General features: G+C 56.1%; 1 protein-coding gene across 3 annotated transcripts; it reads right to left on the reverse strand.

The window, feature by feature from the left end:
• Positions 1 to 408: 408 nt before the first annotated feature.
• ATN1 (atrophin 1) lies at positions 409 to 13,596 on the reverse strand. 3 transcript variants are annotated; one of them, XM_058558905.1, is made up of 10 exons: positions 12,874 to 13,596; positions 7,502 to 7,695; positions 7,220 to 7,357; positions 6,952 to 7,065; positions 4,296 to 6,265; positions 3,870 to 4,092; positions 2,781 to 3,477; positions 1,724 to 1,867; positions 1,199 to 1,379; positions 409 to 989 (listed from the first exon to the last, which is right to left on the reverse strand). In XM_058558905.1, exons 2-10 carry the CDS (start codon positions 7,526 to 7,528, stop codon positions 956 to 958), a joined length of 3,528 nt encoding a protein of 1,175 aa, XP_058414888.1. In that variant the 5' UTR covers positions 7,529 to 7,695; positions 12,874 to 13,596; the 3' UTR covers positions 409 to 955. The 3 variants fall into 3 exon arrangements, with proteins under 3 accessions (XP_058414888.1, XP_058414887.1, XP_058414889.1); XM_058558904.1 differs by having other exon boundaries at positions 4,296 to 6,268; XM_058558906.1 differs by lacking the exon at positions 1,724 to 1,867 and having other exon boundaries at positions 4,296 to 6,268.
• Positions 13,597 to 16,221: the final 2,625 nt, after the last annotated feature.

Genomic DNA, 16,221 nt, shown 5'->3' on the forward strand with positions numbered 1-16,221 from the left:
ACCGAAACTACGGCCCCTGCCCCTCCGCCTCATAACCGTTTCTCTAGCCATTCCACGGAAAGGATTCAGGACTCTGGTGGCTCCTAGCCGTGGGACCAGTTGCAAAAACGTTCTCAGACCCGACCACGTCCGAAGCGTGCCTGTCCCAGGCCTCCAGCATCTCCATTTCCCAGCCTTGGCAGGAAGGAGGGGATTGGCACCGGGAGGACCCCCACTAGGAAGCCAGGGCTCCAGGGCCCCGGGCTCTTCTGAGATCCCGTCTCCAACTCTCCAGGGTCCCTACACTCAGTGCCTTCAGAAGGTCCGTCCCTTCCCACTTCCCTGCCAGCCTCTCCGGTTCCACAGCTTCCTCTCCAGGGACCCCTGCGCAGAGACCCCAGCCCCCATCCCAAGCCCACCACCATAGCCCGCAAAGAACCAGTCACAGCCATCTTCCTGGGGAGTCGTGAGGATGTTTTTGTTTGGTTGTTTTTGGTTGGGATGTTTTTTAAAGAGCGTCATATAGATATTTATATATATAAATTATTAATGTGGGGGAGGGGCAAGGGACATACATCGCAGAGGGGGCGCGCACACACAGGGACTGAGGAGGGGCAGGGGCGGCACACGATGCTACGCAAAACAGCCACATCTAACAGATGAAATAATCACACCAACGGGGTGGGGGAGGGGTGGTGGCCACTGGGGGTTGGGCATGGGGGAGGAAGAAAGCAGGGGGACAAGGGAGAAGGACCTGGTCCAAGATACTGTGCGCTTTCTGCCCCCACCCCCACTACCTCCCCACCGCCACACACCACAGGAGCCTTGGACTTCCATCTGTCCCTTCCTCCCTCCCTCTGCTCAGCTGCGAGGCCCTTCAACTGAGCAGCACCCCTCCTCGGCTCTGGGTGGCAGGCCTGGAAGGAGGCCTCCAAGGTCCAGATGCAGGGGCCATGGGTGCTCTTGATCGCAGGTTCTACAGCGGCTTGTCGCTTTCCTTCTTCAGGTGACTAGGGGAGAGGGGGTACAGAGCAGAGAGAGGAGAGACTGAGGTCGACCCTGACCTGGCCCCTCTCACAGAGGGGGATGGTGGAAGAGAAGGGCCAGGTCTCCCTCCCCCAGGAGCCTAGTGCCCAGCTGGACCATGCCCACACCCTGCCAGCTGCCAGGCCAGCTGAGCTTGCATCCCCTCACTCCCTGCCAAGGGGTGTCGTAGTACCTGTAGTAGTCCTCCTGGGCAGGTAGGGGCACGCTGTGCAGCGGGTGATGGGCATGTAGCCACTGCTGCTGCTCTAGCGCCAAGCGCTGCAGCTCAGCTGACTGCGCGTGCATGGCCTGCAGCTGGTGAGCTGCTGACATCGGGGCAGAGAGGGAGGCTGGCAGGTCCCGGTAAGGAGTAGCTGTGGGCAGAAAGAGCAGGAGGCACATGACTGATGGGGTACAGATACTTACTCTGGGCCAGGGGAGAGCCAGCCACTTTACATACAGAGGAAACTGAGACTAAAAAGGTTAGGAAACAGCCAGTCCTGCAAGTTGCCAGTGGGGGAGTTAGAATTCAAACCTCTTAGCCTGGCACTAAAACCTATGCCTCTCTTGGGCAGGGCCTCAGCCCTCCTACTTCCATCCTGGTTCCTCTGGGCACCTCCTCATCCCTCCCCAAGCCCAACTAGGCCAATCTCACCCAAATTCCTCCTTTCTGCCCTTCTTTCACTAGACCCTCCCCACCTCCAACCTCCATCCTTACCAAAGAGCTGGTGACGAAGAACTTCATTCTCGTGCAGAGGGTGAGGAAGAAGGGGGTTGGGGAGGGTCCCGGCTGGGTAGGGGATCCGGGTAAGGTGAGACCCTGAGGCCAGGGGGTCAATGAGAGGGTGCACCGAGGCAGACGCTGGAGGGCAGAGAGGAGGAAGGTGTCACCAGAAGGCAGAATTGGGGGAAAAGCATGCATTTGGGTGAAGGGAGCCAAGCCTGGGAAGAGAGATGGACAATCAAAAACAGGGAGATCCAGAATGGAAGAAGGAGGCACAATGGAAGAACTGGGGGCCTGGGGGATGGACAGGACAAGACCCTACTGGAGTAGGACACATGGATGGCAGAGGACAAATTACAGTTGTCAGAGGGGTCTGAGAAAAAGGAAAGAAAGAAGTGCACTGCTTGGAGGAGATGGAAGAGGATAGAAAGTTTGGGAAATGAGACAGGAGGAGAAAGGAGATTAAGAGAGAAAGCACAAGAGAGCCTGGAATGAACGTGTTTGTAAGGTTAGACTGGGCAGTGTTCTGGACAATGAGAAATATGGTGAAAGGATAGTAAGGAAAGCTCATATCACCTATGACCCCCACAAGCAAAGCCACAGGGCTCTTTCTGGAAGGTCACAGATCTAGAGATGGGGTGGAACATGAAAGACCTCCACCTGGGAGGAGAAGAGAAGATGGCAAGAAACAACAAGAGTCAAATCCAGACAAGCAAGAAAATGGGTATGAGAAGGGCTCGGGGAGAGGGGCTGTGAGGGTATAAAAGTGTTGTTCCTTCCAAGGTTTCCAGCTGGGTCTTTATCACGAGTGGGCTGCTAGAGTTGGAAGAGAGCCGAGGGGTGGAAAATTATAGTCTCTGTAGCGAGTTTAGGGCATGAGGAGACAGGCTGGCAGATGACAGGAAGGCAAAGATGTGGGCAGCAATCTCAGGAGAGAGGCTCGTGCCACACTTAGGGAGGGACGTCTTGGCCTCAGGAACAGAAGAGCCCAATCATTTGCCAGGGGGCAAGGTGGCCCCAAGAGGCCAAGGCAAAGAAGTCGAAGTCTCACCTGCATGGATGGCATCCTGCTGGTGGAGGTGCAGGTGGGAGTGGATGTGGGAGTGCTGGTGGTGATGGGGGGTCACATTGAGCATCTGCAGCCGGGCCAACGGGTCATTGCCCAGGGCTGCCACCCGTTCTGCGTGCTGCCTCTCAGCTGCCAGACGCTCAGCGTACGACATATCAGGCCGCAGGGCTGGCCCAGCCGCCAGCGCTAGTCGTTCTCTCTCCAGGGGCCCCAGGCTCGGATGAAAGGGGAAAGGGTGCAGGCCAGGTGGGCCAGGCTGCAGAGCCAGGCCCCCATGTCGAGGGAAGGGATCCAGGCCTGGCCCAGGGACCCCGTGCAGGGGTTCCAGCTCACTGGGCTTCACCTCGAAGCCAGGCTTGAGGCGGTCACGGAGGTCTCGTTCACGGGCTTCCCGCTCCCTCTCCCGGGCTGCTGGGTCACTGCTGTACAGCGCCGGGACATTGTAACCCAGGAGCCCCGGGTCCACCGCCCCCAGGGGCACGTAGAATGGATGGTTGCGATTGCCAGGAGACATGACGTGGGGCCGGGCGTATTCACTGAGAGTGCGCAGGGCCGGAGTGTCAGGACCCAGGTAGGGGGGCACTGTAGCCACAGCACTGCCCGGCTCAAATGGAGGGCGATGGGGCACTGGGCCGAGAGATGGGCACTCCACTGGAGCACGGCCCTCCTGAGCCAACTTCTGTGGGATACAGAGAGAAGCGGACTCAAAAGGGCAGATCTGGAGAGAGGTGGCTGGTCCTGAGCTGCTCATTTGTCTCATCAGCTGAATGCCAAAATGCCTGACATTATTGGCACTCAGCTTTCCAGGAACTTCGCTACCCTCTTCTCGTGGATATTGGCTCTCCCTACGATCCACAGGTAGTCTGACCTGAGCTTGCCTTCCCCCAACCCAGGAACGCACTGGTCCCTCCCGCTGGAATCCTTTAGTCTCCATCTCCTGGGATGCAGTGGTTCCTCCTCTCTGACAGGTGGCGCGATGACGCCCCCACCCCTCGAGCCTCCCTGCGCGGCGCAGAGGGCGGGCGGGCAGGCGGGCCAGAAAGAGGGCGGCGCACGCGGTGACGCACTCACCACGCTACGCTCCAGCTCGCGCTCCTTCTCGCGCTCGCGCTCCTTCTCGCGTTCCCGCTCGCGCTCGCGCTCCTTTTCTTCGCGCGCGCGCTGCTCGGCCTCCCGCCGCACCTTCTCCACCAGGTCGGCCCGCTTCTTGGCCAGCTTGGAGCCCTCCAGCGGCACGAAGTACAGGTCGCTGCGCGCGCACGAGTTAAAGCCGCGGTCCAGGTGTTTGTTGAACCTGCCGGGTGCAGAGGCAGCGTGCGCTCAGCCCCTGTGAGCTGCCCGAGCGGCCCCGCGGGGACCGTGCCCCAAAACCAGCCCCCGCAGGCTGAGGGCGAGACAGGGATCTGAGTCCTTTAAAAAGCACATGAACGCCGGGTGGGCCTGCTCCAGCTCTCTGTCGGTCCCCATTCCCCGCCCGCACCTGCCCTGGCTGCTCACCTGGCTGACTGGCTGGCGTGGCTGGGCACATCTACCACCTTGGGAGGGGGCGAGGGGCTGCGGGCCGGGGGCACTGGGCTCTCGGGGGCCTCGTACTCCTCAGCTGGCTCCTGTTTGATCTGCGTGGTGCTCAGGGGCGGCCCTGAAGCAGGGGCTGCAGGCGGTGGTGGCAGGGATGACAGGCCCGAGGGCCCCGCAGGCGGCAGTGGCCCAGGCCCCACAGTGGGCGAGCCCGGCTTGAAGGTCCCTGGGCCTGCGGGCGGCGAGGCGCCTCGATAGCCTGGTGGGGTCCCCGTTCGGAAGGAGGGCGGCGACCCCGGCTTGTATCCGGGTGGGGTGGCTGTCTTGTAGGCCCCTGGGGACGGGGCTCTCTTTCCATACGGCGGGGGACCTGGTGGGGAGGCTGTTTTGTAGCCTGCTGGTGAGGAAGCTACTGTGGCAATGACCGTGGAAAGTGTAGCCGAGGAGGTGGTGACTGGAGGTACCGGTGGGAAAGGGTAGGGCGCCCCTTGGGGGCCCTGGGAAGGAGAGGGATGTGAACATGGATAGGACCCTTGAGAAGAAGAAGAGGAGTTGGAAGAGGAAGAGGTTGGGGGGCCGTTGGGGCCTGCTTGGCTGTAGGACACCTGGCTGTGAGGTGGAGGCAGGTGTGCTGGCCCTGGCGGGTAGGGCCTCAGAGAACCCAGGGAAGGAGACATGGCATAAGGGTGTGCATGGTGGGAGCTACTGCTCTCCAAGGGGTGGGGATATGCTCCAGGTGGAGGGGGTCCAGAGCTCCCATGATGTTGTTGCTGTTGCTGCTGGTGATGATGGTGATGTGTTGGGGCTGGTGGGTGGGCAGTGGATTGGCCTCCAGTAGAAGGAGGGAAGGGGCCTGGATGGGCATTGCTGTTGGCTAACAGGCGACCATACGGAGGAGGTGGGGGGGGACCCTGGCTCCACACAGCCTGGGATGGGAGAGAAGGCTGAGTATACTTGGGCGGCTGATTGGAGACAGAGAGGCTTGTCGGGGGAGGGAAGGAGTGGGGATAACTGGGCAATGCCTGGGAAGCTGGGTACTGGGAGGCAGAGGAAGAGGAAGAACTGGAAGAGGAGACTGCTGCAGAGCTACTACTAGATGATGAATAAGGATACCTCATTGCGGGGGCTGGGGCAGAAGAGGAGGAAGCAGGGGGCAGAGCATGGGGTGAGGGAGCAAGAGTGGGGCCCTTCTCTGTGCCAGGAGGAAGTCCACCCATACCCTGCCCCATAGCATGGGGAGAGGGCAGATGCCCAGGTAGTGGCTGGGCCCCCAGGCCAGGAGGAGAGGCTGATGCATTGTTAAGGGGTCTCAGAGCAGGTGGGGGAGGCAGGTTTGGTGTCACATGGGGGAAGGTGGCTGGTGGTGGAGCAGAGGGTAGGTTTCCACCCCCCACTGGAGTGTTAGGCAGCTTTGTAGGGAGAGCACCACCAGCCCCAGAGCTTGATATTGAAATGGGGGTGGTGGGTGGGGGGTGCTGCTTACCCCCACTAGGAGCCCCCACTGAAGCAGCCCCTCCCCCCTTGGGACCCATTGGGGGTCCAGACAAAACTCCTCCACCAGTGCCCCCAGGGTAGAGCTGTGGATGAGGGGGAGGGGCCCCAGGAGGAGCCTGGAACATTCGAGATGTGGGGGGCTCCATGGGAGCATGATATCCAGTGGGTGTCACAGAAGGATGGGGTTCAAAGCCAGGCTCTGGCTGTCGGGGGGTGCTGTCTGGCGCTGGAGGGGAGGGAGGAAAGAGTGGAGGTGGGTGGTAGGGGCGGGCTGGGCCCTGGGATAGGCCAGAAGACGAGTCGGAGTCATTCTCCACGCTTCCAGGGCTGTAGATGCTGGGGGACGTGCTTCGGTTATCCTGGTCGATATCCCTAGGGTCACTGCTGCCATCATCATTGAGGCTCCGCCCATCTAAACTATCCAGATCCGAGGGAGACTGTGGCCGAGGGAGCTCCTGCTGTAGAAAAGGGAGGGCCATTTTTCCCTTTCCTTTTCTTGCTTCCCCTAGATTTGGGGCCTCCCTTGCACAAAATCCTTTCCCCCTCAGCACACCACTACCAAGATGTGATGAATACTCTTGCTCAAGCCCACCTCCCTGCCATTTGGGGATTCCCGCAGTATCCCCACATTCTCAGCTGCTCCCTAGCAGCCAGTCTTGCTTCCCTCCTTGTAAAACCTTATTCGTTCCTCAAGTGTCGATCTCAAGCACCTTCTCCCCAGCCACAGCTGAACCAAATCCCTGTCTTCCACTAGCTCATATCCCCCCTCCTCTCGTCTCATTTACCCTTTAACTAAGCATCCCAGAAACCCTTGGTTCTTAAAAAGATCACTTCTGCATTTTCCTTATGATTTATTTGTTAACCTCCTCCCAAGCCCCTTCATGAAAATCAGGACCTAGAAAAGGAGAGACTAGAATCCCCCACGCTCTTCTAGTTCCCTTCGGCCCTGCCTGGTCATCTAGTGGGCTGGCGAAAGCCCTAAAGATCTGACATCTTATAGACAGGGCAACTTTCATCAACACTAGGGTATGACTTTTCTCTCATATCCCAGGCAAGATTGAAATAGGAATTGTGAGCGAAACGAAGTCTGGGGGGAAGAGTGGTCAGAAAATACATTGGGATGGCTGCAAGGGTCTCCCACCTCGGTTTTGGTCTTTTTTGGTGCGTTGGTCTCCTCACTTTCACTCTCTGAGATCTCCTCACTCCGGCCCTGCTTGCTGACTTTTGGGGTGGAGGCTTCCTCTACTCTGGCCTTCTGTGAGAGAGAAAGAGAAAATTCCTGTCTTATACCTCCCAAGCCTCCATTACCCTCTGCTAGACAGGAAGTTCCCCCACAACACACACACGCACCCCCCTGCAGCCCCAGTGCCTGGGCATCCTGTGGGTGGGAGGACCTGAGGCCAGAATACCTTGGCAGTCTGCCTAGACTTCTCAGCTCTGCCATCACTGCTGGACGTGCTGACCCCTCCAGGGGAGGCCCGGCCCCTTGATCTCAGTTCTTCCCGGGGCCCAGGGGCCTCTTTCTTCCGTCCACTCCTCATTGACATCTGAGGGAGAAGGAGGCAGATGATGTAGTTGTTTACGTTGCACCTAACTTTGTGATGTGCCTTATTTCTGTTCTCCCTCTCCAGGCCCTTCCCCCTAGCTTCCCTGCCCCTAATCTCTCATGTCTCATTTTAGCTACTACTCACTGAGTCTTTATTCTGTCGTGTCTTCATTCTTCAGGCTGTGGAGACCCCATTCTCCTCTGCCTGGGCAGCTGAATACAAAAACTTCTCTGCTTCACCCCAAGTTCCCCACAGCTGTGGCCTGGGAAGCAGGAAGCAGGATCTCCAAGTGTCCAGTGTAGGCACCTGGAACTTGCAGGATCTGTTTTCAGTGAAGCCTGTTAGAAAAAGACCATCAGAGTCTCCAAATTAGGGAATAGAGTCTGGAAGGGACATTACTGTGCTTGTCATGGGACTGAGTCAGTGGCCCAGCCCTAGGCCGTTGGGTCAAGAGGAACAGGCCCCGTAAGACATTGCTGGTTTGCCCCATGGGCTACCCCAGCCATCTACAAGTGAAGGAGACTCTGCAGAAAACTCAGATGTACCTAGGAGCTCCACTTCAGGAGATCACACTATCTTACCCTTCATGATCTCTAGGAAATGTCCATGCGCACGCAAATTCCACAGAGCCTTACAAAGGAGCAAAAGAAATGGAGCTGAAGTATTAACTAATTTATTGAGTATCTTCTTTATGTGAAGCCCTTACACATACAATTTCATTTACTATTTACAACCAACCCTGGAAAGTAGGTATTCTTATTATTCCCATTATAGAGGAGAGGAAACTGAGGCTCAAAGATAGTGACTGTGACTTGCCCAACTTCACATGATGAATACACAGTGAGGAACCAGCAACAGCATCAGACTCAAGCCCACGTCTCCCTGACTTCAAAGCCCGTGCTCTTTCTTCTATACTTTGCCATTCTCTCATCAGAAGTTGGTGGGGAAAATGCTCAGAAGGTCTAGATCAGTCCCAGAGATATGAAAAAAATCTTTTTTCACAGCAGAGTAGGTGGTAGAAGAACGTCCCATTCTACAACACAAAGGCGCACAGCCCTACCAATCCCAAGACAAAACCGAGGTGTCCCCAAAGTGCAGAACTTCGTTTCTGAGAAACCCCCTCTCTAGTGCTTGGGTTCCCTGAGGCTAGAGGAAAAGTCAGGGCTTTCACTTTACCAACCAAATCAGTGAATATCAGTGAGCACAAAATACAAATTTACAAGTTTGTAAGCCTGTCCTCCGACTTGGCTTAGAGAGGGACACACACCTCCTCACAGCCTATCTATATCTATCTATGTATATCTTTATCTATATACAGTCATGCTTCACTTAATGACGGGGACACATTCTGAGAAATGCGTCGTTAGGTGATTTTGTCATTGTGTGAACCTCATAGAGTGTACTTACACAAACCTAGATGGTGTAGCCTACTACACCCCTAGGCTACATGGTACTAATCTTATGGGACCACCATCATGTATAGGGTCCGTCGGTGACTGAAACGTCATTATGTGGCAGATGACTGTAGTCAGCTGTTCTCATTTGCACTTCCTTGTATTTTTTGCCAAGTGTCACACTCCCCATATTACTGACCATAAAATCTTTTGAGAGCAGAAACAACATCTTCTTACTGTTTTCTTCCTTTCTATACCCGCCACTGATGTCACATATATACGGGTGTTCTGTTCTTGTTATTGACCTTTAAACCCACTAACTTCGGTAGGTGTTCTTGAATGAAGTGCTGCTGGCCTTGGGGGAAACAGGGTAAGCTTGCCCACCTATTCTGAGTTAGGAGGCCTGGCTAAGTAAATGGCATTTCCACATTCTATAGCATATTTTTCCCAAGGAATACAGAGTAATTACTTCTCACTCAACCCTACTGAGGCAGGCAGTGAGGGGGGAGCCTAACCTTTCCAGGAAATTTAATAACAATTTACTTAAGGGCTGGCCCAGTGGCGTAGTGGTTAAGTTGGTGCACTCCACTTTGGTGGCCCACGGTTCGCAGGTTCGGATCCCAGGCGTGGACCTACGTACCGCTTATCAAGCTGTGCTGTGGCAGGCGTCCCACATATAAAGCAGAGGAAGATGGGCACCTATGTGAGCCTAGGGCCAATCTTCCTCAGCAAACAGAGGAGGATTGGCAACAGATGTTAGCTCAGGGCTAATCTTCCTCACCAAAAAAAAATAAATAACAATTTACTTAGAGTCACAAAATAGCTGGGACAGAGCCCCAGGTCTTGTGAAGTTACAGCTGATGCTCTGCCCAGTAAACCAGCCATTTTTCTTCAACTACAACTATTACCACATTTTTAAGCAGTTGTGTAGATAGGTTTTAAAATAGTGTTGGGGCCGACCCCATGGTGTAGCCGTTAAGTGTGTGCGCTCTGCTGCAGCGGCCCAGGTTCGGATCCTGGGCGCGCACCAATGCACCACTTGTCAGGCCATGCTGTGGCGGCGTCCCATATAAAGTAGAGGAAGATGGGCACGGATGTTAGTCCAGGGCCAATCTTCCTCAGCAAAAAGAGGAGGATTGGCATGGATGTGAGCTCAGAGCTGATCATCCTCACAAAAAAATAAAAATTAATAAATAAATAAAATAGTGTCAACCCAAAAAAAATCCAAAGAACAAGACCCAACATAACAAAAGGGGAAAACAACCTCAACAAAAGCATAACAAAGATGACTATTTGTGACTGGGTGCCTTTGCCAGCCATTCTAGAGGAGGGTGCCCTTCTCTCCCTCCATCACAGAACCTGTTCACCAAGTCAGTTAGGGCTTGGGGATCCAAAAGGGCAGAGCAATCCCAATGTGCCCCTCCCCCACCTCAATTTTTTTAATCTGTTGAATTTTGATGAAATTAGCAATGAGTAGCTTTGAAGGAGAAAAGCAGTCATAAAAGGGTAGGTAGGGGCCAGCCCCGTGGCATAGCAGTTAAGTGCGTGCGCTCTGCTGCTGGCGGCCGGGGTTCGGATCCCAGGCGCACACCAATGCACCACTTGTCAGGCCACGCTGTGGTGGCGTTCCATATAAAGTGGAGGAAGATGGGCACGGATGTTAGCCCAGGGCCAGTCTTCCTCAGCAAAAAGAGGAGGATTGGCGTGGATCTTAGCTCAGGGCTGGTCTTCCTCACAAAAATAAATAAATAAATAAAAATAAAAAGGGTAGGTAATCCTGGAAATAAGGAGTGGCAGGGGGAGAGGAGTTAGGATTGGGCTGCATATATGTTTCTGAACCTGGGGCACGTTTTAGCACCAACAAGTTGAGCGACACATCTTGCCCTAAGGAGCCAGTCACTATGACTAACATTTATAGAGCACCTACTATGTATCTGGCAACACACAAAGCACATTCACCTTCATAGCCTTACTGCAAAAGGAAATGATAAAGACCAGACTGGGAAGGTGGAAAAGTGAGAAATAGAGAAAGAATCTCTAAGAAGGAACAGGAAAAGAAATTAAGGGAGAAATATGAGAAGGATGTCAGAAAGAATACAACTGAGGCACAAGGCTTTCTGGGAAGGGCTTGCAGGGTGCATTTCAGGATCATTGGCCCAGCCCCCATCATCATTCCGGACCCGCCAGACTCACAAACCAGTCCAAAGTGACTCCTAGATAACAATGCAGCCCAGACCAGCAGATAACAATGGACTGTCCTAAGCCTTAGAATCCAGGTTGTCAGAGGGTTGTCAGAGAAGAAATCATCTTCTCTATAACCCTTTCATCTTACAATGAAGCTGAGGCTCAAACAAAGAGAAGTGACTCGCCCAAGATCACAGTTAGAGGTACAGCCAGGACTAGACACAGGTCTCCCAGCTCCTGTTCCCGAGTATTTCCAGTGCACCAGGCTGTTCCACAGCCCTCTCCCCTGGGCCACCCTCACCTGGGATGGGTGTGGAGAGCCCAGCCATTCCTACAAGGTCAGGGAAATAGAAGGTGGAAGGTTAGCTGAGGAAAAGGGTCACTGTGGCAATAGTCTGGGAAAGAGAAAAAGGGAGACTCAAGTTTAAGCAAATGGAAGACTATCAGTGCAAGGAAGCAAAGAGACCACTGTATACAAAAAATCTCAAATAATAAGGGAGGTAGAGAGCCCAGAAAGAACTACCAAAAGATCCTATAACTTCAACAGGAGCATTTCCATTCTCCCACCATGCCTAGGGGGAGGGACCTGGAGAAATACCTATGACCTGCAAATAACCTGTCTCCCTGTTCCAACAGACTGCTGGATGGAAAGCGGTGGACTCCCTGGGGAATCTCCTATCCACCAGCAGCACCAGAAACATCTCCAGAACCCAGCCAAGAGTCCCAGGAACATACCTCAAGGCTGAGGTCCACTCAATATTCTGAACCCCCACCTATTGGATATCCCACAGGATCATTGCCACGGCAACAAAATGGCAGAACCTGCCCCTCAAGAGTCCATCCCAGGGGTCCATCTGCTAGCCACTCCCCCTCCAGTTGCCAAAGCAACTCCTATCCTCCTATAGCACCCTCAGAGAAGGGAGCTTAAGAGTACCTACCCCAGTAGGAATAAGCCCACGCACAAAGGGAAATCTTTGAGTTCAAAACAGTAATGAAGACCCCCGCCCCATGGAAACCATGGCTAGAGGGACAGTGGGCACTCTGAGGATTTGAGGGTAGAGATCACAACTTGTTTGGCGTGCCTATAAAATTGCCCAATCCCCCCCCCCCCGCCCCAGCCTGTTTCCACCCTCCCAGAAACCCCTTCTCCCTAACTCTCCTTCTTCCTCCTCAATAGTTTTAGGAGGACTCACACTACTGGGCCCCAGTGTGCCCCTCTCCAAGAAGTAACTATGCCTGGAATTGGAAAAACAAGGCCAGAGGTGACCTGGAGTAGGGGAAAGAAAATTGAGTCACAAAAGCATCACCCTCCCACTTCCACCCAGGAATACCTCCAGTTCTTCTTCTCAAAGGTGGCCCTCTCCTTGGCCCTTTCCCGGCCTCCTTCTCCTCAGGTTCCATCCTCCTCCCTCATCAGCTACAATCCCCTCTCTTTCCACCTACCACACCCCTTCCCCATCTCCCACTTCCCTTCTATACCTAAGCACCCGGTATAGAACCCGGGTTCTGGGCCTTTGGGGTTTTCCTGGACCCCTCATGCCCCACCTCGCTGCCATCTCTCCATCCTTGTTGCCTTCGCCCCGAAGCCCCCTCACGGGCAGCCCCCGTTTCTCCTCCGCCAACCCTCCACCTCGGCGTTCCTCTTTTGGTGCCAGGGTCCCGGCTACCCACTAGCCCCATCAGCCCTCCTCCTGAGACCCTCCCACGTTCCCCCACCTTCCAGATCCTCCCGGTGCCCTGGTCCCCATCCCTTTTCGGGGGCCGGCCCCACCCCCTGAGCCCCCACCCTCAGGCCAGGCAGTGCCCACAGTGGGGGGACCGGATCGGGAAAATAACAAATGGAGGCGGCGGCGGGAGAGGGAACCGGGAGGGGTGGGGGTGGGGAGCCACGGGCCAGAACCCGGGCGGGCCCGAGGCCCGGGGGGCAGCAGATCTTACCTGGTTGTGGCTCGGGACGGCTGGCTGGCTCCGAGCGGGATTCGGGGCTCCGGCGCCTCCGGGCAGCGGCGGCGGCCGCTCCCCCGCACCCCTCTCCTCTTCCTGCGTTCAGTCGCCGCCGCTACGGCGGCGGCGGCGGCGGCCCGGACCCTCCCAGAAGGCTGCCCCCATCCCCCTTTTTCACTCCACCTGGCCCCGATCGCCCGCCGGCCCGCCGGAGCAAATCCCGACCGCCGCTCTCGCTCGGCCCCTCCCCAGGCGCGCCGCCTCCCCCGGCCGCCCGGAATGCCGGGGCCGCGCCGCCGCCCCCGCCGCGCCGCTCGCCCCCGCGGCCCGGCCGGCCCTCTGCGCGGCTCTGCCCCGCCGCCGCCCGCGCCCGCCCGCCGCAGCCGGCGCTCGCGCGGCCCCGGCCCCCGCCCTGCGCGGGCGGTCGTCCCTGCGCCCCCTCCTAGCCCCTCCCCAAGGCCAGCGGTCCCCCCTGAACGGGTCCCGGCCCGAGGCCCCGGCCCGACGCGGGGCTGCGGGCTGGCAGGGCGGCGCGTCCGGCGACTCGCACAGGAAAGCGGACGGCGGAGGGAGGGAGCCTGGGAGAGGGGGATGGGAGAAGGGAGGAAGACGGAGAAGGAGGGAGCGCGGAGGAACGAGGAGAGAGGGGCCAGGAGGGAGACGCGAGGGAGGGAGCGCGAGGCGAGCGGCGAGGGGGGAGAGTGGGGGATCGGAGAGGGGGCGGCGCTGCGCGAGTTGGCCGAGACCGAGGCCGAGGGGCCGGGGCGCGGGGAAGGGTTCGCCGAGGCGGAATGTGGGGAGCCCGCGGGCCTGGCGCCGAGAGGGCTAGGTAGGAGGGGCTGTGGGTTGTAAGGGCAGATCGGGGAAGGCTGGAGAAGTTGGGGGGCAAAGAGTCTGTGGCAGAGGTGAGGTGGGAGGTTGTATGTATGTGGCAGAGATTGGAGTAATGGGGTTAGATTGGAAAGATGGAGCTACATGGGGGCTTTGGGGGCAATGAAGTCTGTGACAGGAGGCGAAAGAAGCATGGGGTGACAGCGTCTCTGGCAGACATATAGCCGGGGAGGTTTGGGGGGCAATTATGAGAGAATGGGATGGAAGTTTGGTGTCATAAGGTGGGGAAGAAACTGAAAAGATGGAGACATATAGGAGGATGGGGTTTCTGGAAGAGTAAAGAGGTTGGGGGTGATTAGTGTTAGGAAAAGAATAGGGAATATAAGAATTTGGGGATGATGAAAGAAAACTGAGGAGAGAGAAATCCAGAGATGTCAGTGTAGAGAAAGAAGGGAAAACATGAGGAACCTTAAGAAGGGATGAAGGAGGTGGGGCCAGATGCATGTTCTAGGGGGAGGCTGGGGTTCTGAGTGGGAAAGGAGGGTGGAAGGCACAGAGATGGCTGGAGGAAGGGGGTGGGGGGTTTCCAAAAGAGCTGAGGAGAGTTTTGGTAGGCAAGACAAGGTAGATTGAATGGGGTGGGGGCGGAGTGAGGGGGGTAAAGAAGATTAGAAGGAAGTGTAAGATAAACAAGGCCTTTGGTGGCAATATGGAGGAGGGAAGGTCAGTGATGGAAGACCCGAGTGAAGATGGGAAAGGAAAACAGCAGAAGGAAATGATAGAAATGGGGAGGGTAAGCCCCAGGGTAGGTAAGGGATTAATTTATAGGAGTGTAACACCGTCTTCAGGCCCTTCTGTCTGGTGGTGTCTCCATTTTCCTTTTCAAATTTGTTTGAAGTCATCACTGATGGGGTACCTTGGGCCACAGGGAAGGGGCCAGGTGGGGATTAGGCTCAGTGTGGAACCAAATCTCTGGGTGTCCTGGTTCCCCAAGCCCAATGATTCTAATATGGAGACAATCCCCACCTAGTCCGCAGGCCGTTCCTCCTCCCCCCACTGCTCTCCAGGCAGCCTCTGACTCTGTCAGTCTGCCAGCCATTCCCAGTCTTCAGCCATGAAGCCAGCACCCCCACCAGTCCACCACCAGTGTCTTCTTCTGGGCTCCCTCCCTGGCCCCACACCAAGCTGCAACATCTCCAGGACAAAGGACACCAAGACACTGGGTGATTTTTGGCAGCTGAGATTGGGAAGGCCAGAGAATGGGAGGGAGGCAGGCAGGCTGGGAAACAGGAAGAGCTGGAGCTGGAGTCTGGATTGGAGCCCTCAATAGCTCTCCAGATTTGGGGTGGGGTTAGGGGATGTGTGGGGCTAGGCCAGCTAGAGGTCAGGGGTGGGCCCTGAATGGCAGGATCCCACCAGCCTTCTGGGAAAGAAGGAGGTTGGCTCTGTAGCAACTCAGATTTTGCCTCGTATTTCCTTGAGCCAGGCTCAGCCAAGTTCTAGGAATACCCTAAAGCTCTAAATGGATTCTAAAGCACTGGGGAACCTGAGCGAGAAGGCTTCCTTGGCCTAGGAAAGAATCAGCACTCTTTAGTGTCTTGAATTGATTGGCACTCACTTTACCACCCCATGCCCACCTTCCTTATCCCTCAGGGCCTTCTAGAAACCAGGCCAGCTCCCTATTCCCGCCCCCTCCCTCCCCTACCCTGTGCTGCTCCCCTCTCTTCCTCAGTGCCCTAGGATAGCCCTGCTCCTTCTCCCCACCCCTAACTTTGTTCCTTGACTCCTCCCCTCCCTGGTGCATTTCCTCCCCTGCACTTCTCAGTTCAGTCTCCCTCTGGGCCCTGGCCCAGACCCTTCTGAGGTCCCTTCCAGGCTGAGCTCTTATCCCTCATTTCTTAACCACTAAGAGATGCGCTAGAATGGTGACATATCTGAGCCTAAAAGAAAAATTTAGGCATACGTAGGAATGGGATGGGGAGAGTTAGAAGAGAAGCCAGGGTCTACCCCCTCCAATTCCTCCTCTGCCTGAGGGCCAGGCTCACAATTCAGCATCAGAGAACATCACACACACACACCCCACCATCTCTCACCCCAGCTCCCTTTCGGGCCCCAGCCCCCCACAACCCACTGGTCTCCAGGCAACGGCACAAAGGGAAAGTGGAGAGAGGGGCCTGGGAGGCCCAGGCCAAGCTGGGCTAGCTGAAACCCAATCCAACCCAGTGCCTGAGGAGGGACATGGCTGCCAGAGAAGGCAACCTAGCAAGGAGGGAAGAGAGGGCAGAGGTTAGGAAATGTGGCTCTAGCCAGAATAGTCCTGCTCAGTCTAGGAGTTACTGAAAAAAGACGGATATAATGGACCCCAGAGAAAACTGAGAGGCACAGAGAAAAGTACAGTGTGCCCTAAGGGAAACAGAAGGGGAAGCCAGGAGACATGGAAGAGAAGGGAAAGATGAGATGCCCACACTGAAATTAAGAGGCCAGAGAAGAGGGGGCAAGAAGCTCTTTGAA

This window comes from Diceros bicornis, chromosome 17 (genome assembly GCF_020826845.1).
Source record: "Diceros bicornis minor isolate mBicDic1 chromosome 17, mDicBic1.mat.cur, whole genome shotgun sequence".
Classification (NCBI taxonomy): Eukaryota; Metazoa; Chordata; class Mammalia; order Perissodactyla; family Rhinocerotidae; genus Diceros; species Diceros bicornis.

Coding starts and splice junctions, on each gene's coding strand:
- ATN1 (XM_058558904.1), bottom strand. CDS start 7,528: ATGAAGACACGACAGAATAAAGACTCA. Junction 4,093..4,295: donor CACGCCAGCCAGTCAGCCAG/GTGAGCAGCCAG, acceptor TGCACCCGGCAG/GTTCAACAAACACCTGGACC. Junction 1,868..2,780: donor GCAGGATGCCATCCATGCAG/GTGAGACTTCGA, acceptor TCTGCCCTCCAG/CGTCTGCCTCGGTGCACCCT.